General features: G+C 36.4%; 1 protein-coding gene across 1 annotated transcript; it reads right to left on the bottom strand.

Moving 5' to 3' along the window:
• Positions 1-648: 648 nt before the first annotated feature.
• LOC132544887 (elongator complex protein 2-like) lies at positions 649-22758 on the bottom strand. The gene is made up of 21 exons (XM_060208541.1): positions 22633-22758; positions 21826-21919; positions 20766-20842; positions 20001-20154; positions 19392-19472; positions 18825-18889; positions 18523-18589; positions 17185-17349; positions 16486-16581; positions 16106-16206; positions 15515-15637; positions 14312-14467; positions 13360-13551; positions 10859-10971; positions 10728-10774; positions 10361-10491; positions 9900-10092; positions 8005-8126; positions 7541-7671; positions 1793-1894; positions 649-1586 (listed from the first exon to the last, which is right to left on the bottom strand). Exons 1-21 carry the CDS (start codon positions 22756-22758, stop codon positions 1436-1438), a joined length of 2487 nt encoding a protein of 828 aa, XP_060064524.1. The 3' UTR covers positions 649-1435.
• Between the last annotated feature and the right edge of the window lie 4547 nt (positions 22759-27305).

Genomic DNA, 27305 nt, shown 5'->3' with positions numbered 1-27305 from the left:
GTCATTGTCAAACAACATGACATAAATTCCTACCACTTGAACTATATAAGCTAATCAGTGACCCATAACACTGTCTAAATGACTTGACCAGTCAGACCAGAACTGACCATTTCAGATATTAAGGACATTCTTTTCTAGTGAGCATTAAAATATACTTGAAGACCTGTGTTTAACATCTCAAGTTCCATTAAGGCATTAATCGACAAAAGGGCCACAAGGCCTGTATCACTCACCTGGTTTAGTAAAGGAAAAGTATATTCATTAAAGATCTATATCTATTTCCCTTTTTAGGTTTTGGCCCAAGGGGCATTAGATATAACAGTTATACAAAATTTCCTCCACCCAATTCACCCAAGTATGCTTTAGATTAATTTTGGACAAAATCCAATCATTCCTTTTGAAAATGTAGATGTAACAATGTTAACAATTTTGCCATATTTCCTCTTTGCCCCAAGGGTGTGTGGGATAAGGGTTTCAGATGTACTGTTTTGACAAAACCCCATCCGCAACCAAAGTTGAGACACCATACATGAACCCGTTTTTGTTTCTATACTGGCACCTTTTACACAAGATCTCTAAAAACATCAATGAGACAAGTTCATCTTTAGCATATCACAGATTTATTTGTTTCAAATAGACATTAGATGTTTCATCTGTGTGGCTAACTGGCTGAGAAATGTGCACTTTCTGGCTGAAGACTTGTTGCAGGTGACCACATAAAACTTCATGTCTGGTCTAAAATTCCCAGGGAAATTGCTGATATTATTTGTGATAAAATGTAAGTGGCCTTATGGAACTTCTGATTAAGCTGATAAAATCTTCACAAGTACCATTTACATATGGTTACCAAATGATGAATGAAGTGTAATCAACAGAAGAATTTCTACCAATATTACCAGGTGGTCACACTGATGTATCACCTTCAGACTTAGTATTGGAGGGCTGTGTGAAGCTGTACATGGACATGTAAATTAAGCTTAGCAAACACTTTCATTGCAAAAGCCCTGACAAAGTTTGAGAATGTCCCAGGTACCTTTGCATAATAAAAGTTTCTCTATGTAATGATGAAGTTTTAGACATGAAAAGTGGTACCAAGTGAGTACATTCAGTAGGAATCACAGCAGTTTGATGGGCACAAGGGTTGTTATTGCACATTGTTGTATATTATTGTATAAAACAAATACTGCTAAAGTAATCCCTGTAAGGTTGAAAGAACTCCTTATTTCATCACCACAGAAATAGTATTTCAGACATGGCTAGGATAAACGTTGCATGATAATAGACAGATTAAAATGACATTATCTCTGATGGCACTGATATCTGTAACTGGTGTTGAGCCAAGCTCTATGCTGAAGGTTGAAATTCAGACTTTTAGTATATCTATATTGTACTGACAGCCCTTCGTGGGTAATCTAGGGTTAAGATACATCCACAATCAAACTTTTGTTAAGTCTATATCATATATACGGACTGCGTGATCTGCCCCACAGCTGGCCAGTTGAAGCCAGGCTTCATCCTCATCAGTACCTGCTCGACCCAAGCATGGGCGAAACTTAAGTCTCTTAACTGTCAAGTGATGGAAATTTCTAAATGTGTGTTAAAGAAAACCTTTAGTGAAAATAGTCCCATAAGAAGTATTTTGTGCTGTCTTACGTAATTGTTCAATTATGTAAAATCACTTCTCAAAAGATTATAAGCAGAACTCCAGATCAGATAATATGAAATAGATGATTTTATCAATGGACAAGAAAGTTCAAATTTCCTAAAATAAGCACCGTCTGAAAAAGGATACAGCTGATCGAACTTCTTCCATACTGAGGCACTGTTGTCATCTGCGATGTTCCAAGTGTACAGCTGTATGGAGCCACTCTCTAATCCCACAGCAACAATATATCTGTAACAGAGGAGTACAAATACCTGTCAGAATACAATATATCTGTAACAGAGCAGTACAAATACCTGTCAGAATACAATGTATCTGTAACAGTGGTGTACAAATACCTGTCAGAATACAATGTATCTGTAACAGTGGTGTACAAATACCTGTCAGAATACAATATATCTGTAACAGAGCAGTACAAATACCTGTCAGAATACAATGTATCTGTAACAGTGGTGTACAAATACCTGTCAGAATACAATGTATCTGTAACAGAGCAGTACAAATACCTGTCAGAATACAATATATCTGTAACAGGGGAGTACAAATACCTGTCCGAATACAATATATCTGTAACAGTGGTGTACAAATACCTGTCAGAATACAATGCATCTGTAACAGAGGAGTACAAACACCTGTCAGAATACAATGTATCTGTAACAGTGGTGTACAAATACCTGTCAGAATACAATGTGTCTGTAACAGTGGTGTACAAATACCTGTCAGAATACAATGTATCTGTAACAGTGGTGTACAAATACCTGTCAGAATACAATGTATCTGTAACATTGGTGTACAAACACCAATACAATGTATCTGTAACAGAGGAGTACAAATACCTGTCAGAATACAATGTATCTGTAACAGTGGTGTACAAATACCTGTCCGAATACAATATATCTGTAACAGTGGTGTACAAATACCTGTCAGAATACAATGTATCTGTAACAGAGGAGTACAAATACCTGTCCGAATACAATATATCTGTAACAGTGGTGTACAAATACCTGTCAGAATACAATGTATCTGTAACAGTGGTGTACAAATACCTGTCAGAATACAATGCATCTGTAACAGAGGAGTACAAACACCTGTCAGAATACAATGTATCTGTAACAGTGGTGTACAAATACCTGTCAGAATACAATGTGTCTGTAACAGTGGTGTACAAATACCTGTCAGAATACAATGTATCTGTAACAGTGGTGTACAAATACCTGTCAGAATACAATATATCTGTAACAGGAGTACAAATACCTGTCAGAATACAATGTGTCTGTAACAGTGGTGTACAAATACCTGTCAGAATACAATGTATCTGTAACATTGGTGTACAAACACCAATACAATGTATCTGTAACAGAGGAGTACAAATACCTGTCAGAATACAATGTATCTGTAACAGTGGTGTACAAATACCTGTCAGAATACAATGTATCTGTAACAGAGGAGTACAAATACCTGTCCAAATACAATATATCTGTAACAGTGGTGTACAAATACCTGTCAGAATACAATGTATCTGTAACAGAGCAGTACAAATACCTGTCAGAATACAATATATCTGTAACAGAGGAGTACAAATACCTGTCAGAATACAATATATCTGTAACAGAGGAGTACAAATACCTGTCAGAATACAATATATCTGTAACAGTGGTGTACAAATACCTGTCAGAATACAATGTATCTGTAACAGAGGAGTACAAATACCTGTCTGAATACAATATATCTGTAACAGTGGTGTACAAATACCTGTCAGAATACAATGTATCTGTAACAGAGGAGTACAAATACCTATCCGAATACAATATATCTGTAACAGAGGAGTACAAATACCTGTCAGAATACAATATATCTGTAACAGTGGTGTACAAATACCTGTCAGAATACAATGTATCTGTAACAGAGGAGTACAAATACCTGTCCGAATACAATATATCTGTAACAGTGGTGTACAAATACCTGTCAGAATACAATGTATCTGTAACAGTGGTGTACAAATACCTGTCAGAATACAATGCATCTGTAACAGAGGAGTACAAACACCTGTCAGAATACAATGTATCTGTAACAGTGGTGTACAAATACCTGTCAGAATACAATGTGTCTGTAACAGTGGTGTACAAATACCTGTCAGAATACAATGTATCTGTAACAGTGGTGTACAAATACCTGTCAGAATACAATATATCTGTAACAGGAGTACAAATACCTGTCAGAATACAATGTGTCTGTAACAGTGGTGTACAAATACCTGTCAGAATACAATGTATCTGTAACATTGGTGTACAAACACCAATACAATGTATCTGTAACAGAGGAGTACAAATACCTGTCAGAATACAATGTATCTGTAACAGTGGTGTACAAATACCTGTCCGAATACAATATATCTGTAACAGTGGTGTACAAATACCTGTCAGAATACAATGTATCTGTAACAGAGGAGTACAAATACCTGTCCGAATACAATATATCTGTAACAGTGGTGTACAAATACCTGTCAGAATACAATGTATCTGTAACAGAGCAGTACAAATACCTGTCAGAATACAATATATCTGTAACAGAGCAGTACAAATACCTGTCAGAATACAATGTGTCTGTAACAGTGGTGTACAAACACCTGTCAGAATACAATGTATCTGTAACAGAGGAGTACAAATACCTGTCAGAATACAATATATCTGTAACAGTGGTGTACAAATACCTGTCAGAATACAATGTATCTGTAACAGAGGAGTACAAATACCTGTCCAAATACAATATATCTGTAACAGTGGTGTACAAATACCTGTCAGAATACAATGTATCTGTAACAGAGCAGTACAAATACCTGTCAGAATACAATTTATCTGTAACAGAGGAGTACAAATACCTGTCAGAATACAATATATCTGTAACAGTGGTGTACAAATACCTGTCAGAATACAATGTATCTGTAACAGAGGAGTACAAATACCTGTCTGAATACAATATATCTGTAACAGTGGTGTACAAATACCTGTCAGAATACAATGTATCTGTAACAGAGGAGTACAAATACCTATCCGAATACAATATATCTGTAACAGAGGAGTACAAATACCTGTCAGAATACAATATATCTGTAACAGAGGAGTACAAATACCTGTCAGAATACAATGTGTCTGTAACAGTGGTGTACAAATACCTGTCACCTGTCAGAATACAATGTATCTGTAACAGAGGAGTACAAATACCTGTCAGAATACAATGTGTCTGTAACAGTGGTGTACAAATACCTGTCAGAATACAATGCATCTGTAACAGAGGAGTACAAACACCTGTCAGAATACAATGTATCTGTAACAGTGGTGTACAAATACCTGTCAGAATACAATGTGTCTGTAACAGTGGTGTACAAATACCTGTCAGAATACAATGTATCTGTAACAGAGGAGTACAAATACCTGTCAGAATACAATATATCTGTAACAGAGCAGTACAAATACCTGTCAGAATACAATATATCTGTAACAGAGGACTAGAAATACCTGTCAGAATACAATGTATCTGTAACAGTGGTGTACAAATACCTGTCAGAATACAATGTATCTGTAACAGAGCAGTACAAATACCTGTCAGAATACAATATATCTAACTGACACACCTGTAATCCTGACAAGTTACAGACAAACCTGTAATCTGACAAGTTATACCAAACACACCTGTAACCTGACAAGTTATACCAAACACACCTGTAATCTGACAAGTTATACCAGACACACCTGTAACCTGACAAGTTATACCAAACACACCTGTAACCTGACAAGTTATACAAGTTATACCAAACACACCTGTAACCTGACAAGTTATACCAGACACACCTGTAATCTGACAAGTTATACCAGACAAACCTGTAATCTGACAAGTTATACCAAACACACCTGTAATCTGACAAGTTATACCAGACACACCTGTAACCTGACAAGTTATACCAGACAAACCTGTAATCTGACAAGTTATACCAAACAAACCTGTAACCTGACAAGTTATACCAGACAAACCTGTAATCTGACAAGTTATACCAAACACACCTGTAACCTGACAAGTTATACCAGACAAACCTGTAACCTGACAAGTTATACCAGACACACCTGTAACCTGACAAGTTATACCAGACAAACCTGTAACCTGACAAGTTATACCAAACACACCTGTAACCTGACAAGTTATACCAAACACACCTGTAACCTGACAAGTTATACCAGACAAACCTGTAACCTGACAAGTTATACCAGACAAACCTGTAACCTGACAAGTTATACCAAACACACCTGTAACCTGACAAGTTATACCAAACACACCTGTAACCTGACAAGTTATACCAAACACACCTGTAACCTGACAAGTTATACCAAACACACCTGTAACCTGACAAGTTATACCAGACAAACCTGTAACCTGACAAGTTATACCAAACACACCTGTAACCTGACAAGTTATACCAGACAAACCTGTAATCTGACAAGTTATACCAAACACACCTGTAACCTGACAAGTTATACCAGACAAACCTGTAACCTGACAAGTTATACCAAACACACCTGTAACCTGACAAGTTATACCAGACAAACCTGTAATCTGACAAGTTATACCAAACACACCTGTAACCTGACAAGTTATACCAGACAAACCTGTAACCTGACAAGTTATACCAAACACACCTGTAATCTGACAAGTTATACCAAACACACCTGTAACCTGACAAGTTATACCAGACAAACCTGTAACCTGACAAGTTATACCAGACAAACCTGTAACCTGACAAGTTATACCAAACACACCTGTAACCTGACAAGTTATACCAGACAAACCTGTAACCTGACAAGTTATACCAGACAAACCTGTAACCTGACAAGTTATACCAAACACACCTGTAACCTGACAAGTTATACCAGACAAACCTGTAACCTGACAAGTTATACCAAACACACCTGTAACCTGACAAGTTATACCAGACAAACCTGTAACCTGACAAGTTATACCAGACAAACCTGTAACCTGACAAGTTATACCAGACAAACCTGTAACCTGACAAGTTATACCAGACACACCTGTAACCTGACAAGTTATACCAGACAAACCTGTAACCTGACAAGTTATACCAGACAAACCTGTAACCTGACAAGTTATACCAGACAAACCTGTAACCTGACAAGTTATACCAGACAAACCTGTAACCTGACAAGTTATACCAAACACACCTGTAACCTGACAAGTTATACCAGACAAACCTGTAATCTGACAAATTATACCAGACAAACCTGTAATCTGACAAGTTATACCAAACAAACCTGTAACCTGACAAGTTATACCAGACAAACCTGTAACCTGACAAGTTATACCAAACACACCTGTAACCTGACAAGTTATACCAGACAAACCTGTAACCTGACAAGTTATACCAGACAAACCTGTAATCTGACAAGTTATACCAGACAAACCTGTAATCTGACAAGTTATACCAGACAAACCTGTAACCTGACAAGTTATACCAGACAAACCTGTAACCTGACAAGTTATACCAGACAAACCTGTAACCTGACAAGTTATACCAGACAAACCTGTAACCTGACAAGTTATACCAGACAAACCTGTAATCTGACAAGTTATACCAAACACACCTGTAACCTGACAAGTTATACCAAACACACCTGTAATCTGACAAGTTATACCAAACACACCTGTAACCTGACAAGTTATACCAGACAAACCTGTAATCTGACAAGTTATACCAAACACATCTGTAACCTGACACCTGTTATCAGACACACCTGTAACCTGACAAGTCATATCATACAGACTTGCAACAGAAAACTATTATTAAATATACCTACTATCAGTCTCAGTTACCTGTTATTGGACAGTTGTACTGGCCCCATATCCACTGCCGTTGCGGAGTCCCCTACATCTATCATTCCGACTGGCTTTTCTACAGTGCCTCCCCCTGATGGAGAATGGTCTGGCCGTCTCCAGACTAGTACCTACACATGAGAGTTTCACCATGAAATGATAACGATGATTATTGTGGGACCAATTTTGAACATGTGAAGTTAACATTGTAGAACTTGAGGGTTTAATTTCTGGGTAAGATACTAAACATTTGTTTTCTGACTGTGATAATAGCAGCTGATTCATCTCTACAAAACAAATTCTACATGGGGCTGTACCAGTATCTTTCTATCCTTCTCCTCAACTCCTAGCTTCTTTAAATGAGGTGGCATTCTGAAATACTGATCATAATTTACATAGATGTCATCAATAAAATGGAAACTGATTCATCAAAATAAATTTCAATACATGATAGAATTATCTACCTTTTTGTCTCTTGCTGCCGTGATGAAGTATTTGTCATCATGTGACCAGCCACATGACCATATGATCCTTGTATGTACAGCTGATTTCTTGTCTGTGGCGACCACCTTGGAAAACAGTGGCTCTATAGAAGATAAAAGGTGAGAATTGATTAAGTACAGCAGGTTACAGGTGTCTAATGCAGAGTCTGTGTCTACCAACAGACAGAAGTCATTAGAAGTGTTAGAATATTGAATAGGATTAATGTCTTCCATCGGACACCAGCAAAATTGTCTAATGTAGAATGTGATACAATGTCTTCCATCAGACATCAGCAAAATTGTCTAATGTAGAATGTGATACAATGTCTGCCATCAGACACCAGCAAAATTGTCTAATGTAGAATGTGATACAATGTCTTCCATCAGACATCAGCAATATTGTCCTATGTAGAATGTGATACAATGTCTTCCATCAGACATCAGCAATATTGTCCTATGTAGAATGTGATACAATGTCTGCCATCAGACATCAGCAATATTGTCCTATGTAGAATGTGATACAATGTCTGCCATCAGACATCAGCAATATTGTCCTATGTAGAATGTGATACAATGTCTTCCATCAGACATCAGCAATATTGTCTAATGTAGAATGTGATACAATGTCTTCCATCAGACATCAGCAAAATTGTCTAATGTAGAATGTGATACAATGTCTTCCATCAGACATCAGCAAAATTGTCCTATGTAGAATGTGATACAATGTCTGCCATCAGACATCAGCAAAATTGTCTAATGTAGAATGTGATACAATGTCTGCCATCAGACATCAGCAATATTGTCCTATGTAGAATGTGATACAATGTCTGCCATCAGACATCAGCAAAATTGTCCTATGTAGAATGTGATACAATGTCTGCCATCCATCAGACAATGTAGAATGTGATACAATGCAACATCATATTGTCCTATGTAGAATGTGATACAATGTCTTCCATCAGACATCAGCAATATTGTCCTATGTAGAATGTGATACAATGTCTGCCATCAGACATCAGCAAAATTGTCTAATGTAGAATGTGATACAATGTCTGCCATCAGACATCAGCAAAATTGTCTAATGTAGAATGTGATACAATGTCTTCCATCAGACATCAGCAAAATTGTCTAATGTAGAATGTGATACAATGTCTTCCATCAGACATCAGCAATATTGTCTAATGTAGAATGTGATACAATGTCTTCCATCAGACATCAGCAATATTGTCCTATGTAGAATGTGATACAATGTCTTCCATCTGCCATCAGACATCAGCAAAATTGTCTAATGTAGAATGTGATACAATGTTTTCCATCAGACATGTATTGTCCTATGTAGAATGTGATACAAAATTGTCCAATGTCTGCCATCAGACATCAGCAATATTGTCCTATGTAGAATGTGATACAATGTCTGCCATCAGACATCAGCAAAATTGTCTGATGTAGAATGTGATACAATGTCTTCCATCAGACACCAGCAATATTGTCCTATGTAGAATGTGATACAATGTCTTCCATCAGACACCAGCATGATTGTCTAATGTAGAATGTGATACAATGTCTTCCATCAGACACCAGCAATATTGTCCTATTGTCAATGTCTTCCATTAGCAAAATTGTCTAATGTAGAATGTGATACAATGTCTTCCATCAGACACCAGCATGATTGTCTGATGTAGAATATTATACAATGTCTTCCATCAGACACCAGCAATATTGTCCTATGTAGAATGTGATACAATGTCTGCCATCAGACACCTGCATGATTGTCTGATGAAGAATGTGATTTTCTGTGTGTATCATCAGACAGTAATTTACTTATACCCAAGTATATAACAAAAGAGATTGCTGATGGCCAGACAGATTTAACTAACCCTTATCAGCAGAGTCCTTTTCCTTCCTTTGGTACAGAGCCCATGTGCGATCACGAGACACTGTCAGTAGAAACTGACCACTGTGAGAGAATGCTATCTGAGTAACCGTCAGTGAATGTCCTTCCAAAGTACACTGCTGTGTCCAAGTCTTACAATCATACAATATCACACCAGCAAACTCAGCCTTTGCTGCCTAAAACACAACAACATATTATCTTACCATATTTCAGAGAGTAATTTGCATATGTCTAATTTTCATGAATTTCACAACCCTATTCAAATTGCCAACATCAGAACTGTAAAATTTGCCTATGTCCAGAGTCAGTACAAGCCAATACAGTATATTGTATGATCAGTATAAATTACAGAATTACAGTACAGACATTTCAATAAATCCCTGATACTCTAATATCAGTCCCTATTAATCACTAAGGCTTACAGGGATTACTAAGTGTGTTTACCTTACAGGCTGAGGCCAGCACTGTACCCTGGGGATCACACCCCAAGGAAAAGACTTCGTATCCATGTCCGTACAGTTTCTGAGTCTCAGGCCACAAAGTATTTTGTAGAAGATGTTCCTCAGTTGGTGGTTCTGTGAAGTTACCAATGTTACAATATCACAGGTGATGAATAGAATCAAACAAAAACTCATAAAGAAACCAATTCATGGGATTAGGTATGAAAGCCATAAATTTCTTATAACAGTAAAGGCTGAGAATTTGTGAGGTGGGTGTGTCTTTCTCATCATGTGTACAGACTGGAAGTAAACCTCGGAGTACTGATTGTTTATATATAGCAGAAGGAGGTTGGTATGAAGGAAAGTCTTACCCATCATGTGTACAGACTGGAAGTAAACCTCTGGGTACTGATCATTTATATATAGCAGAAGGAGGTCTTCTTTAGGAACAGGTTGTTCCTTCTGATCATGTGTACAGCTTTGTTTGATAAACCAATCATTGGGATGGCATTTCTCTTCTTTAGGAACAGGTTGTTCCTTCTGATCAGTAAATACGGCTTTGTTTGATAAACCAAGAGCGGGCACGCTGGCTCCTTCTGGACGATTCTTAGCTTCCTGTGAGTACAACACTAATGTATAGTAATTTATTGTTTGACAGAAAGTCATTTATTTTACAGAAAACATACAGTAGCTGAATGATGAATATAATAATATAATTATCAGTGATGCAGCAAAGCCTCGGGTTATTTTGACATTGAGGAGCAATTTTTGTAAAATATAGAATAATTTTGTGTATTCTGAACTTTGACCTATTCATAAGAATTCCACTGTAGTATGGAGGGTTACTATACACCATCAGAACATGGAAACCCTCCAGTAAAATCTTACCTTTCTGATCAATAAAGACAACTATAGACATACCCACTATACTGAGGGTCTATCTCAATGTGTTAATCACATGTTAGAGAAGACAATACAGTGAAACGATGAAGTCATACATAACTAGTAAACATTTTTAGACCTACAGACTAGTTATTTCAAGATCCACTTTAAATCTCATCCCCATAATTAGAATATCAGTGAAGATTTATAGCTTTGATTTAAACATCTACAATGTCTTATTTCACTTGACCCAAGTTCTAAGGAGATATATAACATCAAGTCTAACATTTACATCACTAATCCTACATTTACATCACTAGTCAAACATTTACATCACTAGTCCAACATTTACATAGTACATCACTAGTCAAACAATTACATCACTAGTCCAACATGTACATAGTCCAACATGTACATCACTAGTCAAACAATTACATCACTAGTCCAACATGTACATAGTCCAACATTCCAACATTTACATCACTAGTCCAACATTTACATCACTAGTCCAACATTTACATCACTAGTCCAACATTTACATCACTAGTCCAACATTTACATCACTAGTCCAACATTTACATCACTAGTCCAACATTTACATCACTAGTCCAACATTTACATCACTAGTCCAACATTTACATCACTAATCCAACATTCCAACATTTACATCACTTGTCCAACATTTACATAGTCCAACATTTACATCACTAGTCCAACATTTACATCACTAGTCCAACATGTACATCACTAGTCCAACATTTACATCACTAGTCCAACATTTACATAGTCCAACATTTACATCACTAGTCCAACATTTACATCACTAGTCCAACATTTACATAGTCCAACATTTACATCACTAGTCCAACATTTACATAGTCCAACATTTACATCACTTGTCCAACATTTACATCACTAGTCCAACATTTACATCACTAGTCCAACATTTACTAGTCCAACATTTACATAGTCCAACATTTACATCACTAGTCCAACATGTACATCACTAGTCCAACATTTACATCACTAGTCCAACATTTACATCACTAGTCCAACATTTACATCACTAGTCCAACATTTACATCACTAGTCCAACATTTACATCACAGTCCAACATTTACATCACTAGTCCAACATTTACATCACTAGTCCAACATTTACATCACAGTCCAACATTTACATAGTCCAACATTTACATCACAGTCCAACATTTACATAGTCCAACATTTACATCACTAGTCCAACATTTACATCACAGTCCAACATTTACATCACTAGTCCAACATTTACATCACTAGTCCAACATTTACATCACTTGTCCAACATTTACATCACTTGTCCAACATTTACATAGTCCAACATTTACATTACTAGTCCAACATTTACATCACTAGTCCAACATGTACATAGTCCAACATGTACATCACTAGTCCAACATTTACATCACTAGTCCAACATTTACATAGTCCAACATTTAAATAGTCCAACATTTACATCACTAGTCCAACATTTACATAGTCCAACATTTACATAGTCCAACATTTACATCACTAGTCCAACATTTACATCACAGTCCAACATTTACATCACTAGTCCAACATTTACATAGTCCAACATTTACATAGTCCAACATTTACATCACTAGTCCAACATTTACATAGTCCAACATTTACATAGTCCAACATTTACATCACTAGTCCAACATGTACATCACTAGTCCAACATTTACATCACTAGTCCAACATTTACATAGTCCAACATTTACATCACTAGTCCAACATTTACATCACTAGTCCAACATTTACATCACTAGTCCAACATTTACATAGTCCAACATTTACATAGTCCAACATTTACATCACTAGTCCAACATTTACATCAGTCCAACAATTACATCACTTGTCCAACATTTACATAGTCCAACATTTACATCACAGTCCAACATTTACATCACAGTCCAACATTTACATCACTAGTCCAACAATTACATAGTCCAACATTTACATCACAGTCCAACATTTACATAACTAGTCCATTATTTACATCACTAGTCCAACATGTACATCACTAGTCCAACATTTATCATTTGTTACACAGACCTGCCAACAGTGACAAACTTACCTCTTTTTGCAGTTCTTTGTTCAGATTTCTACCGCAGATACTACAAAAATTGTCAATGAAATTTCTTGTTGCTTCAAATGTTCGGACAACTTTCTCATCAGCTCCAGTGGCCATGCTATATTTGTGGACCAATGCCACACACTGAAGGTCATAACCATGCACCTGAGGTCTTGCTATTTCATACCAGGAGGTCTGTATATCAAACACAGGAAGAAACGCCAACACATTAAGTCAGTCCTGTTTTTTCCTCATACAGTTATCTGCTTGTTTAGTTGGTATTGATCATTAAGTTTTTAGCATGTGCGAGAAAATTACTTTATTTTCACAAGATGTTACTCTCACAAACATTTGACGTTATGATAAACACCAACTAACAAGAGCAGATTATTCTGTATTATGAAAATACACATCTATGACATTATAACAGTACAACCATGCAAAGTATACCATTATATCTAGGTAGTGATTTTAAAGAAAGTTTAGTCTCAGCTTCTTATTGAATATCTCCAAAAGCATTTTCTTTAATTATAATTGCCTTGAAAATAAAGTAAAACTTTAACTGATTTAATGTACACGTAAGACAACAATACAGAGGTCATTTGTGGTAATTTGAACTATTCATTAACAGGTGTAAAATGTAATCATTGAGGTTTTACTCAGACTTAGAGATTTCAATAGTCTTGGTGCGGTCAAAGGTCTGTCACAGACATTTTGGTCCATGTGATCCCTTTACCATGGGAGGTAATGTTCCTTGTTTTAGTTTCTGTGTATGATGGGAAGTTGTATGCTTAATAGTACTTAATTAACAAATTATTATCCATTATCATTAGTAGAGAGATACTTAATGTTGCCATCAAGTTGACACTGATTGTTGTCATGGTCAAGTTGACACTGATTGTTGTCATGGTCAAGTTGAGTGACCGTTGTTGTAGTCAAGTTGACATTGACTCACCTCTTGTCCAGCTTTGACCCAAGGTGCATGAAGCCTTGTGGTCTGGTCTAGGCTTACACTGACCACATACTGACCGTTGCTGGGATCCCAAGACAAGTCCTGGACAGCAGAAAAATGACCACTTGAAGTGACAAGTGGCTTCCATGTCTCCTTAACCTTGGTCAAAAGATACAGATGTAATAACTCGACAAAATGATCTGTGACAAGTTCATGGCATAGACAAAAAATACAGCTGTAATAACTCGACACAATGATCTGTACACAGGGACGTCGTGACAAGTACATGGTATAGACAAAAAATACAGCTGTAATAACTCGACACAATGATCTGTACATAGGGATTCTGTGACAAGTACATGGCATAGACAAAAAATACAGCTGTAATAACTCGAAACAATGATCTGTACACAGGGACGTCGTGACAAGTACATGGCATAGACAAAAAATACAGCTGTAATAACTCGACACAATGATCTGTACATAGGGATTCTGTGACAAGTACATGGCATAGACAAAAAATACAGCTGTAATAACTCGACACAATGATCTGTACATAGGGATTCTGTGACAAGTACATGGCATAGACAAAAAATACAGCTGTAATAACTCGACACAATGATCTGTACATAGGGACGTCGTGACAAGTACATGGCATAGACAAAAAATACAGCTGTAATAACTCGACACAATGATCTGTACATAGGGATTCTGTGACAAGTACATGGCATAGACAAAAAATACAGCTGTAATAACTCGACACAATGATCTGTACATAGGGACGTCGTGACAAGTACATGGCATAGACAAAAAATGCAGCTGTAATAACTCAACAGAATGATCTGTACATAGGGACGCTGTGACAAGTACATGGCATAGACAAAAAATACAGCTGTAATAACTCGACACAATGATCTGTACATAGGGATTCTGTGACAAGTACATGGCAAAGACAAAAGATACAGCTGTAAGCACTCGACACAATGATCTGTACATAGGGATTCTGTGACAAGTAAATGGCATTAGTTGTTATCATTATATAGTATCATATAGTATATATTTACCATCAGATGGTATTACTAGGTTGTAACCTTGTCTATTATCAGCCCATGAACTGCTAATGGCAAAATTATATTGAAATTATTTAAAAGAAATTGAGGGAAAGGGGCTTAATAATGAGGACAAAGATTGAATCAAGTATTATACCTTGTCATAAGACCAGTGGTGAAAGGCACCCTGGTAACCATGAGCAATGATAGCGTCTCCATGAGGACTGAACATGCCACCATAAAAACCGAGTGTGTTACCACCAACTTCTCCAACTCGCACCTACAAACAGACAGATCAAGTTGAAAAAATTCAGCCAACACCTACAAACAGACAGATCAAATTCAGCCCACATCTACAAGTGGGCAGATCAAGTTAATAAAATTCAACCCACACCTACAAACAAATCTTTACAGAATTGACAAAACATAATAAATACACCTGAATTTGAGTTTTTTAGCAATTGTTGCACTTCTTATTAATTGTTTATTATAAACAACATCTATGAACAGTTATCTTCAATTTATTTATTAATTTCAATGATTTCATAACTTCTGAAGTGAAAATGTTTTTTAATGTTCAAAAACCATGAAAACCGTGTTGAAACAAAAATGTTTTAAACGAAAGCTATCTATAATGTAGGACAAATAAAACACTGAGAAGTCTTGTAAATCTGAGGCAGTCCAAGGTGTTCACAACCTGATGAACTTAGTATTAGGAATTCTAATAACACTACTATGACCTCCTCACCTCCTCTACCCACACTCCAGTGTCATGGTCAGGTTTCCATAAGATCATGGTTTTGTCCATTGATGCTGAGAGAAGACGCATGGGCTGGTGGTATCCTGTATCTGATACACAAAACATGGGTCAAGGTCATGTAATATACTTAATTATCTATCCAACCATAAAAGTAAAAATATCATGGAAACAGATGTAAATGTCAGATCATGTAAGTGAAAGACAACAATCTTAGGTAACAAAACAAACATCAAGGTACCTGGTAGTGTAGGTCAAAGTCAAGGTCAAGTTACGCTTGAGTTAAGGTCTTAATATACACAGATAAAGTTTACAATATACACAGGACAAATCTCTATCACAAAATATGGAACAATGTTGAAATTATTTACCCATTTTCTTTGGAGGCTGCCAACGGACACTGTATATCCAATTTTCATGGCCACTAAGGACTGAATCCAAACTGAGGGCAAAGGTCATGGGGCCACCTGTATCACACAAACCAGCTCTTCAAAATTCATAGTACATACAGTAAGATGTTAAAGATATTCATTTCCCTTCACTACTATAAAAAGTGACTTCTCAAAATCAATAGCATGCCAAGATAAGGAAGTAACGTTAAAGTATCATGGTAGCTTTTCTCTATAGAAAGATTTCTCACCATGTATCTCCTCACTTGTTCCCCAAAATCATATTCATTTACTATTGTCCTGGAACTTCCTTGTTTATGTGGACAAACTACTAAGTCATCACTTTAAATGTTAAATTTGATACAAAAATGCCGTAAGTTTATCCTTATTTCATAAACTGACAAAGCTTGTCCAACTTGTCAGAACGGCCAAGGTATTCACATGCATCAATCTGTATACATTTAACTCACTTTCCTGAAATATGTACTCTTATAAAAAAAAATCTAAATGTACCTGAACTGTATATACATGTACCTGTAGTGAAATTAAAGACAACCACATATACTCAGAGAGTTGGAATCAAATCTGTATAACTGTGCTTCAGTCAAAATCATTTGTAAAAAAGATAATCCCCTAATAAAGCTATGTATATCTAATTGTGCTGCAGTCAGTGGTTCTCACCTGTACCCTTAAAACTGAATGTGTTCTCTCGCATTTTTATTTCTTCATCAATTGAGAGTTCCTTGACCATTCTGACCACCTCATCACCAGCTTCCCGTTGTGAAATTCTCCAAATCCTGATAAAGTGATCTTGCGCTGCACTGGCCAGAAGTAAGTCCCCTTTGTCTGTAAATACATATTGTGTACTGTTTATATTTTTAAGATTTAACTTCTACAAATAAGTAGTGGTATGTTAAAATATGTTATAGATTTTTTACCGTTTTATTTCATACATGGGCAAATTTAGTACAGTTCAGTAAGTACAGCAGTTAAGTAGGTACAGCAGTTTAATAGGTACAGCACCAGACTTTTCAATGTTATGTGGAGATCCAAGGTAAGTGGTTCAATTCATGAGGGCAAGTTGTGTTTTTCAGGGAACTAATATCAAACCCTAGATCATTATTGTGCTGTTGTGGTTGTCTCCATGGGTAAGACACTTTCCTCAAATTGCTTTGAACAGCAAGGTAGACTGTCCTCCTGTATGTTGTACAGTGAGGTAGTCAGTCCTCCCATATGTTGTACAGTGAGGTAGTCAGTCCTCCCGTATGTTGTACAGTGAGGTAGTCAGTCCTCCTGTATGTTGTACAGTGAGGTAGTCAGTCCTCCTGTATGTTGTACAGTGAGGTAGTCAGTCCTCCCATATGTTGTACAGTGACGTAGTCAGTAACTTCTAAAATGTGACCCTGACTCAAAATTATCCTGGTTGTTCAAGAAGCAATAAAAACAACTGACTAACCATTATGTCTATAAGAAGACTGGATACAGGGAGAGTTTCCATGTGAAGCAGTTTTTAAGGCAGTGAACAAGTATAACATTGATATAACTGGGAGAGACATGATAATGTATGGCTGATGTCAGACCATAGTATTAACGCTAACTGGATAACTTTTGCCACAGATAAACACTTTCACCCATTTGTTCTTATTCTTATGTCATGAGGGCAAAAATAAAAGGTTGGCTAAAGTTTAATGTGAAAACTAAAACCGCTCTGGACAACAGTATGCAGATTTCTGAGAGGGTAAATGTTTGCTTGTATACAACAGTAGGATTTCAAGTGATACCTGATATGTTCTGTATCTATTTTCAACAATACAAATCCTCTAAGCACCCATGTTTGTCAGATGTTCAACTGTTATTTTTAAATTTGATTAAGTGATACTGATAAGTCTTCCAAATGATTTACAGATACAACAATATATCAAGTTTTTATTAATTGATTTTGTTTCTGGAAAGTTGCCATATCAACATACACAAGGATATTACAATAAGAGAGAGAATGAGAAATGGAAAAGTCTTTACCATCTGTTGTAAAGTCCACTGCCCTGATCCAGTCCTCGTGACCTTGTAAACTGATGACCTTTGTAAACTGTTGAAAAAGAAAATAATTAACTATTTAATGTAATAGTTTTTTTTTTATTCAAAAGAAATGAAGAAAACTATCACTATATTGATGAACTAAGAATTTTTATTCAGTTGAAATTTAATCTCTTCTATATAATTTTACAATAGTAGGCTGACTAAAGGGCCAGTGTTAGATAATGGTGACCACATACAATTGAATACAGACAAAGACTTGGTGTGTAATCTCTTTACACCATTACCTGATCTTCTTGGAGCACATAAAGGTGAATTTTCTGGTCATCACAGCCACAGGCCAGCACTGGTACTGAGGTAAAAGTAGACATGTATGACTAAGGACATTTACATCAAACATCTGTAATGGGCTGTAAGTCCTATTGTACATAGAGGCTGGAATAATTTTCACTACTCCTTCCACTTATATTAATAATGATAGTGTTTGAGATTTCCTCATAATGAAGCTTCGTATAAACTTTCCTGACAATTAGAATCTGACAAATGTTTAATGCTGATCATAACTCTAAAATGATTGGAAGGATAATAGTATTTACAAAACATTTACACTTGGTGGTATGTAAATATACACCTGTGTATGTTGAGTGAAGTATATTTACATCTGTATATTTTGAGTTACATGTAAGTATATTTACACCTGTATATTTTGAGTTACATGTAAGTATATTTACACCTGTATATTTTGAGTTACATGTTAGTATATTTACACCTGTATATTTTGAGTTACATGTAAGTATATTTACACCTGTATAAACAGATGTAAGTTGATACATGCCTGTTCATATCCAACTTACTGTGTGATTTAGGGATAACTGTTAATGCCACATCCAGGGCAAACCCTGAACCATATGAAAGTGTCTGTAACAAATTGTAGTCTGAAAAAAAAAAATTCAAATTCTATTTTACCAGACAAATGAAATAATCATACAATTCTATAAAACATGAAAATTTACACTTGGGTGAAATTTTTATCACATAAGCAGAAGTCATTTACCTGCATAAATTTCCCCATGTGTATGAATTTATGGCAAATTACATGGGGGTACATATATATATCAAATATACATTAGGTATATCCTCCATGGTCCACTATGCCTCTCAGGTAGAAGACATGGAAGAAAATCCCTGGTATTGCTGGGGACCACTTTCAGTTGCCGACTATATATATATAATAGATAAATAAAGCCACCCTCTTCTTGGTCTGTCAGATGTCTCCTAAACAAAACACATCAGAGAAACCACTCCTGATCTGTGAAGGGTGCCCCACGATTAGTAGCTTCTTGTGACATGAAATAGCAGAGATATTTTATCCCCATCTCTAGCATGAGTCTCAGTTGTTTAAGGCTATCAAGGTGTTTGTTACTATGATGAGAAGGTATATGATTTTGGTTTAAGTAACTTACCATCATCACCTTTCCTTCTCCATATCTTCACCTGTGAATCTGCAGATGTTGTCACCACATAGGTATCCGACAGTCCATCTTCAGCAGGAACAGTCAGCGCAGCCACAGAGTTGATTGGACCAGTGTGTCCTTTCAATGTTGCAATGGATTTATACTAGAAAAGGGAGATAATCAAATTTCATAAGATTTAATGTTAAACAATAATTAAGATTCTGCACCCAGTTATATTTTATAAGGCAAGACTTTTTATATGTATTGCCTCCAGTGAATATCAAACTTAGCTTATTGTCTAAACAAAATAGCATTACTGCATATAGAAATGATGAATATCCTTGTGTATTTTATTACAGTATATTTTTGCCTGTACATAAAAATGTCAAATCTGCTGCAGATATATGTATCTAGTCACAGGTATAACTCCTCAGCATGCTGCTATCATGAAACCTTAGACAGAACACTGTTTCACCTTTATAATAAGTACATAATATCGTGTCCTTGTCCATCGATATACGTGTGTAATATCTATGTGCAGAGCTTTCAATAAGATTCAATGGAATATATACAAAATAGACCTAACAGCCTCAGGTAACGTTTCCTAGCAGCTGATTACAAAGTTATTAACATTTTTTCACAGTAAAACTGGTAACATTTTTGCAATAGATAAGAAATTGTATTACCTATTAGCTAGAACTAATAAATCAGCTGCATTTAGATGGTATTGTTTATGCTAACGTACCTTAATTCTAATAGTGAACTTGACCTTACCTGACCTTGCTGTTTCTGCCACACAATGGCAGTGGTGTCAACTGAACCAGATACAAGACATTCATCTCCATCTGTGTCTAAACATAAAATAGTACAAATATTTATGTGTATCTATGTGACCAATCAATACTGAGGTAACATCTCTGTTTTTGTATCATTATCTGGAAGCAAAATTTGATAAGGAGTTTTAACTTCCTCTAAAAAACGATACATATATTAACCTAAATGTCTACATCTACTCTCTAAGTTACTGACAGATTTTGCTTTATTGATGATGATTTTCATCATCCAAATAACATTTCATAACAGCATCCTGATCCAGAATCAGCAGAGAAGAAAATGCCATATTAAAGTTGTATTTGATAAGAAAATCTTGATCTGTCTGTATGTGCACTTTGATACAGTGGCTTAACAAATACATTTACATTACATGAATAATAGGTGTGTCAAAACACACTCAAAAGTGATTGTTCCCCAAGTTTTCCATATATGTGAAAAAAGTGAATACAAGACTGAAATGTTTGAAATTATAAAATGAATAGAAATCTACAACATTCTGTACGAGTTATTAAATCTAAAGACAACTAACACAAATAATGACAGAGTGTTTCCAACTCACTTGATTTCATCAGGTCAACCTGACATAGGCCATACCATGATGACCTATATAAATCCTTAAAATGCTACAATCACCTGATATTTTTTTTTATCAGTAAATGTATTTAAAAGCTTCAAAATCAATTTTTGGACCTAATATGGCTGTAATAATGTTCAAACATGACATAAAAATTATGTTAACGCCAACATTTGTGATAACTATTCCACCTACTTAACCTTTTGAAGCAGGATGATGTTGAGTTCACTTCTACTACAATAATTTAACTATACAATAGAATTGATTATAAGGTCTTTTTACCTGATGACCATTTTGAACACCCTGTCATGCTTGACATTGAATGCCATCACCAGATATAATTTGACAAGAGATTGTCAACACTTCTGATAGTCACTTTTAAAAAATTGTTTCTACTTCAGCCTTCTACTAAATACTAACACAAACCTGTGATGTCTGCTTTTCTCACCCACGTCACACAATTAATTTTGTTATTGTGGCCATTCAAAGTACACAGCACTCGAGCCACACGGTCTTGTCCCTGAGAAAAACAATAATAGTGTCTACATGTTATATATATTTATAACAACTAGAGTGTTGATTTTATTATAACACAAAAGAAATTGTTTACACTCCAATTCATTTGCACAGGACCTCTCGTGCTACAACTAGTGTGCATCATGTTTTGCCTTTCACCTAGCCGACCAGAGATATTTTTAGGCAGTCCTAGAATAATGAGCAATTTATATATATATATATATAAATATGATACAGTATTTACAAGCAAAGATTAAAGTTACAGTATTTGTCAGGTTCCAATAACCCTACATTCTACACAAAGTTCACAATATTTTCTGGAAATTAAATTCTTAATCTGACTCAATATATCTAATTAGCTATTTGGTCAGCACTGTGATGCATCCTTAGAAACCTAGGAATATGTTTTTTTAAGTCAAGATTCTTGGTGGGAGGGGGTAGCTGTATTTATACGTCATAGATTCTCAGACTATAATATGACCGAGGCAGGAGGCCAGATCGATTACAAAACGTTTTTCCAACTAATTCCTAAGGAACATGTAGACATCACTAGTTACATGGAATGAATGTTTATCTTATTTACATACTAGTGGCATGATATAATTGTATAAATACATAATTTGAAAACGGTATGGAGTCTTGTCAACAGACAGACACGTGTAGTCGATTAGTTATTGTTTTAATATTCTAACAAAACAGTAAATGGATTACACATACCTGTGGTTGGTAAATGGCGATGGCATGACATGTTGAATAACAAACTAAACCATTTGGGCCCCAATCGGCGCTGTGTGGACTTCTATTACACCCACAGCTGATGTAACATGTGGAAACTGCCGCCATACTGTTTCAAGTTCTTTCGAGTCTCTCTAATTGGTTTTGCTTTCGCTGCGTGAAAAACCCTAGAGAAGTCACGAATGTTGCAATATACTTTCATTTTGCATTTATGAAATAACGACGGACCTACCAATCTTTTCTCTAAAATACTTAACTGTCAACGTTTTTAAATACCATCTATATGTGTGACTCGTTATGTGCCTAATATGTTTATAAACATTCAACGTGTCAAATAACTGGTTTGACCTTATAAGCGTAGAGACTTACGAATCAATTCAGACAGCTGCACTGTCCCAGACTGGGAGCGCAACGACAGATAACTCGTGCGACCGTAAGCAAAGAAATTCATGCACTCTTGTAAAAGTGTACCTTATATAGTTTACAATCCGGTCAATATATTAATACAAAGACTAGAGGTTGACTTTTTGACGATCTAAAATCAGTTAAAAATAAGACGTCATGGATAGCCGAGATAAGAAAATATAACACTTCCGGCAATATCATCATATTGAAAAAATGTATTGATTTTTGATATACCGAAATAAATTATGAGGTAGAAATCAAGTGCTTTCTGGTGTTGAAGTGCCTGATAAACACCTTCTACATAGAACTCAATTGTTTGATACTTTTGCAACACACTAAAGACGGTTCCCTTCCCTTACTTATACACTAAAGCTGGTGTCCTTCCCTCACTTACACACTAAAGCTGGTGACCTTCCCTCACTTACACACTGAAGCTGGTGACCTTCCCTTACTTACACACTAAAGCTGGTGACCGCCCCTCACTTACGCACTAAAGCTGGTGACCTTCACTCACTTACACACTAAAGCTGGTGACCTTCCCTCACTTACACTTTAAAGCTGGTGACCTTCCCTTACTTACACACTAAAGCTCGTGACCTTCACTCACTTACACACTAAAGCTGGTGACCTTCCCTCACTTACACACTGAAGCTGGTGACCTTCCCTTACTACACACTAAAGCTGGAGACCTTCCCTTACTACACACTAAAGCTGGTGACCTTCCCTCTCGTCACTTACACACTAATGCTGGTAACCTTCCCTAACTACACACTAAAGCTGGTGACCTTCCCTCTCGTCACTTACACACTAAAGCTGGTGACCTTCCCTTACTACACACTAACGCTGGTGACCTTCCCTCACATACACACTAAAGCTGGTGACCTTCCCTCACATACACACTAAAGCTGGTGACCTTCCCTTACTACACACTAAAGCTGGTGAACTTCCCTTACTACACACTAAAGCTGGTGACCTTCCCTTACTTACACACTAAAGCTGGTGACCTTCCCTCTCGTCACTTACACACTAAAGCTGGTGACCTTCCCTCTCGTCACTTACACACTAAATCTGGTGACCTTCCCTTACTACAAACTAAAGCTGGTGACCTTCCCTCACACACTACACACACACTAAATCTGGTGACCTTCCCTTACTACAAACTAAAGCTGGTGACCTTCCCTTACTACACACTAAAGCTGGTGACCTTCCCTTACTACACACTAAAGCTGGTGACCTTCCCTCTCGTCACTTACACACTAATGCTGGTAACCTTCCCTCACTACACACTAAAGCTGGCGACCTTCCCTCTCGTCACTTACACACTAAAGCTGGTGACCGTCCCTTACTATACACTAAAGCTGGTGACCTTCCCTAACTACAAACTAAAGCTGGTGACCTTCCCTCTCCTCACTTACACACTAAAGCTGGTGACCTTCCCTCACATACACACTAAAGCTGGTGACCTTCCCTTACTACACACTAAAGCTGGTGAACTTCCCTTACTACACACTAAAGCTGGTGACCTTCCCTCACTTACACACTAAAGCTGGTGACCTTCCCTCTCGTCACTTACACACTAAAGCTGGTGACCTTCCCTTACTACACACTAAAGCTGGTGACCTTCCCTTACTACACACTAAAGCTGGTGACCTTCCCTCTCGTCACTTACACACTGAAGCTGGTATCCTTCCCTTACTACACACTAAAGCTGATGACCTTCCCTCTCGTCACTTACACACTGAAGCTGGTGACCTTCCCTTACTACACACTAAAACTGGTGACCTTCCCTTACTACACACTAAAGCTGGTGACCTTCCCTCTCGTCACTTATACACTAAAACTGGTGACCTTCCCTTACTACACACTAAAGCTGGCGACCTTCCCTGACTACACACTAAAGCTGGTGACCTTCCCTCTCGTCACTTACACACTAAAGCTGGTGACCTTCCCTCTCGTCACTTATACACTAAAGCTGGTGACCTTCCCTTACTACACACTAAAACTGGTGACCTTCCCTTACTACACACTAAAGCTGGTGACCTTCCTCACTTACATACTAAAGCTTTGACCTTCCCTCAGTTATACACTAAAGCTTGTGACCTTCCCTCACTTACACACTAAAGCTGGTGACCTTCCCTCTCGTCACTTACACACTAAAGCTGGTGACCTTCCCTCTCGTCACTTATACACTAAAGCTGGTGACCTTCCCTTACTACACACTGAAGCTGGTGACCTTCCCTTACTTACACACTAGAGCTAGAGTACTTACAATTAGAAACGAGATTCGACAGGCTATCACGTAACTAAGGAAGCGAAAAGGGGACTTTTGACCAAGATGCTAGATCGATTTGCCAATATTCGTCCACAACCATATTACTGTTCAGACACTTAAGCTTTCGCAAAAATATTTTTCTCAAAAACATACTTTCTAGTGTAGAAAGAATCTAGATTTACATTCAGAATATATGGAACTGTGGAAAATATGAACAGAAGAAAGATGGACATGGACATCCCTCGGTGATAAAGACGGGTATATAGCGGTATTTTCCAACCAGAAGAGATCTAGAGTGTGTGATTAAAAGTGGTAAAACGACCTAATTGAACACTATAATAGAATTATGAAAACCGAATCTTCTTTTCTCTGTTTCCTCTAGTAAGATCATGCCATTGTTTTATTTTTATTTTCAGTTAGAATTATTATTATGTTAACTTGTTGGTGCATTTTCCCCCTGTATACTTCAGAGTTAATGAATGGCTGACGTTTTTTTTTTAAGTGCAGTTTTCTTTGTATATAAACCTGTCTCATTGGATAAATAAACATAAAAAAAAGAAAAAGATGGAAAAACTAAAATTTTTCAAATTACGTGTATTGTCGTGTTTTCTCACATCCATATTCTATAAATCCTATAAATCTATAAGATACAAGTTATCTCGAGCTGATTAATACAGATCGTCATAGTAAACAATTTGTCAACACAAAAGTCTATTACGCATAAATAAGGGAAAATGTCTTACTTTTTTCTGAGACCTTGAGATGATGGACAAAAGTACCGTCCCTCTTGTCCAGATCGCTGAATCATGACTCCACATGTGATTATACCTCCTTTTATTTGTTTTTCTTATTCACTTTCATTTCAAATTATATAATTTACATCATTACTCTTAAACTTTGTTAACTTTGTTCTCGTTTGGCTTTGCCTGTTATTCAATACACATTGACTGTACCATCTTTGTCAATAAAATTTGTTGAAATGAAATTATAACCATCTTCTCATTCACGACAATAACACTGTCAAACACGAAGCAGCGAAGGGGAGATCTGGTTTGATACTTTCAACCTCTACGAGATTAATTAAGCATGTTCTTAACCCCTAAATATGGTATTTTTTTTATGCAGAAATACTTGTCCATGTTTGATTTTTTTTATGCAATGCTGTGTTGTAATTGATTATAGTGACGATCTGATTGGATATCAATATTTTTTTGTAAATTTATGTGATATTGTCTTCTTTTCTTATTTTCTTTAGATATTTACAATTTATTAAAAACATCAAGAGCTTGTGTGAACAGATCATCATTTTTTATTCATGGTCGTAGAATGAACAAGATGTGAAAAGAGCTTTATAGTAAACAATTACGGTGTAACAAAATGACTTTATATATAAGTACGTTTGTGGATTCACATTTGGCAAATGTGACAATTATTAAACTCAATTAATTATAGAACTAATTACATTCGACAAGGGTTTATTGTATTTTTAACTGACTCCCGCACTGGCTATTCTTTATCAAACGCATGATGGATTGTGAGGTCATCAAGTTGAAATAAGTCGGTAAATACCTAGAACTATGTAGTGCGAGGTTAACCAAGTCGGTAAAATCACTTGGAGCAAAGAGGTAGTGGACTTAAAATTCTCCTCTCAACAGAGTTGGTAAATTAACAATCTGATAGTATTGTTCTAAGTCTTTCTTTGTCGATTGCGTATTGAGTGAATGACACTTCTCATATATGGTCTAATGTTAGATCCATGATGTACGCACACCGATAACAGTGCATTGTATATAAAGTAATTTTTTTAATTATTATATATGTCTACACGTTACAGTAACTCAGAGGCTAAAGCGGTCAATGTCTGTGATACGTTTTATTTTAGATAAATGAACTTTTAGAAAAACACACATGGTGATAGCACCGTTAACATCAATTGATGAAGTATATGACAGATAACGAGTAAGACGGTAATCGTACT

The sequence above is a fragment of the Ylistrum balloti genome, unplaced genomic scaffold, assembly GCF_031769215.1.
Source record: "Ylistrum balloti isolate Yb309-2 unplaced genomic scaffold, AGI_CSIRO_Ybal_v1 Utg369592, whole genome shotgun sequence".
In the NCBI taxonomy this organism is placed as follows: Eukaryota; Metazoa; Mollusca; class Bivalvia; order Pectinida; family Pectinidae; genus Ylistrum; species Ylistrum balloti.
This window is presented reverse-complemented; position numbering and strand designations above follow the sequence as displayed.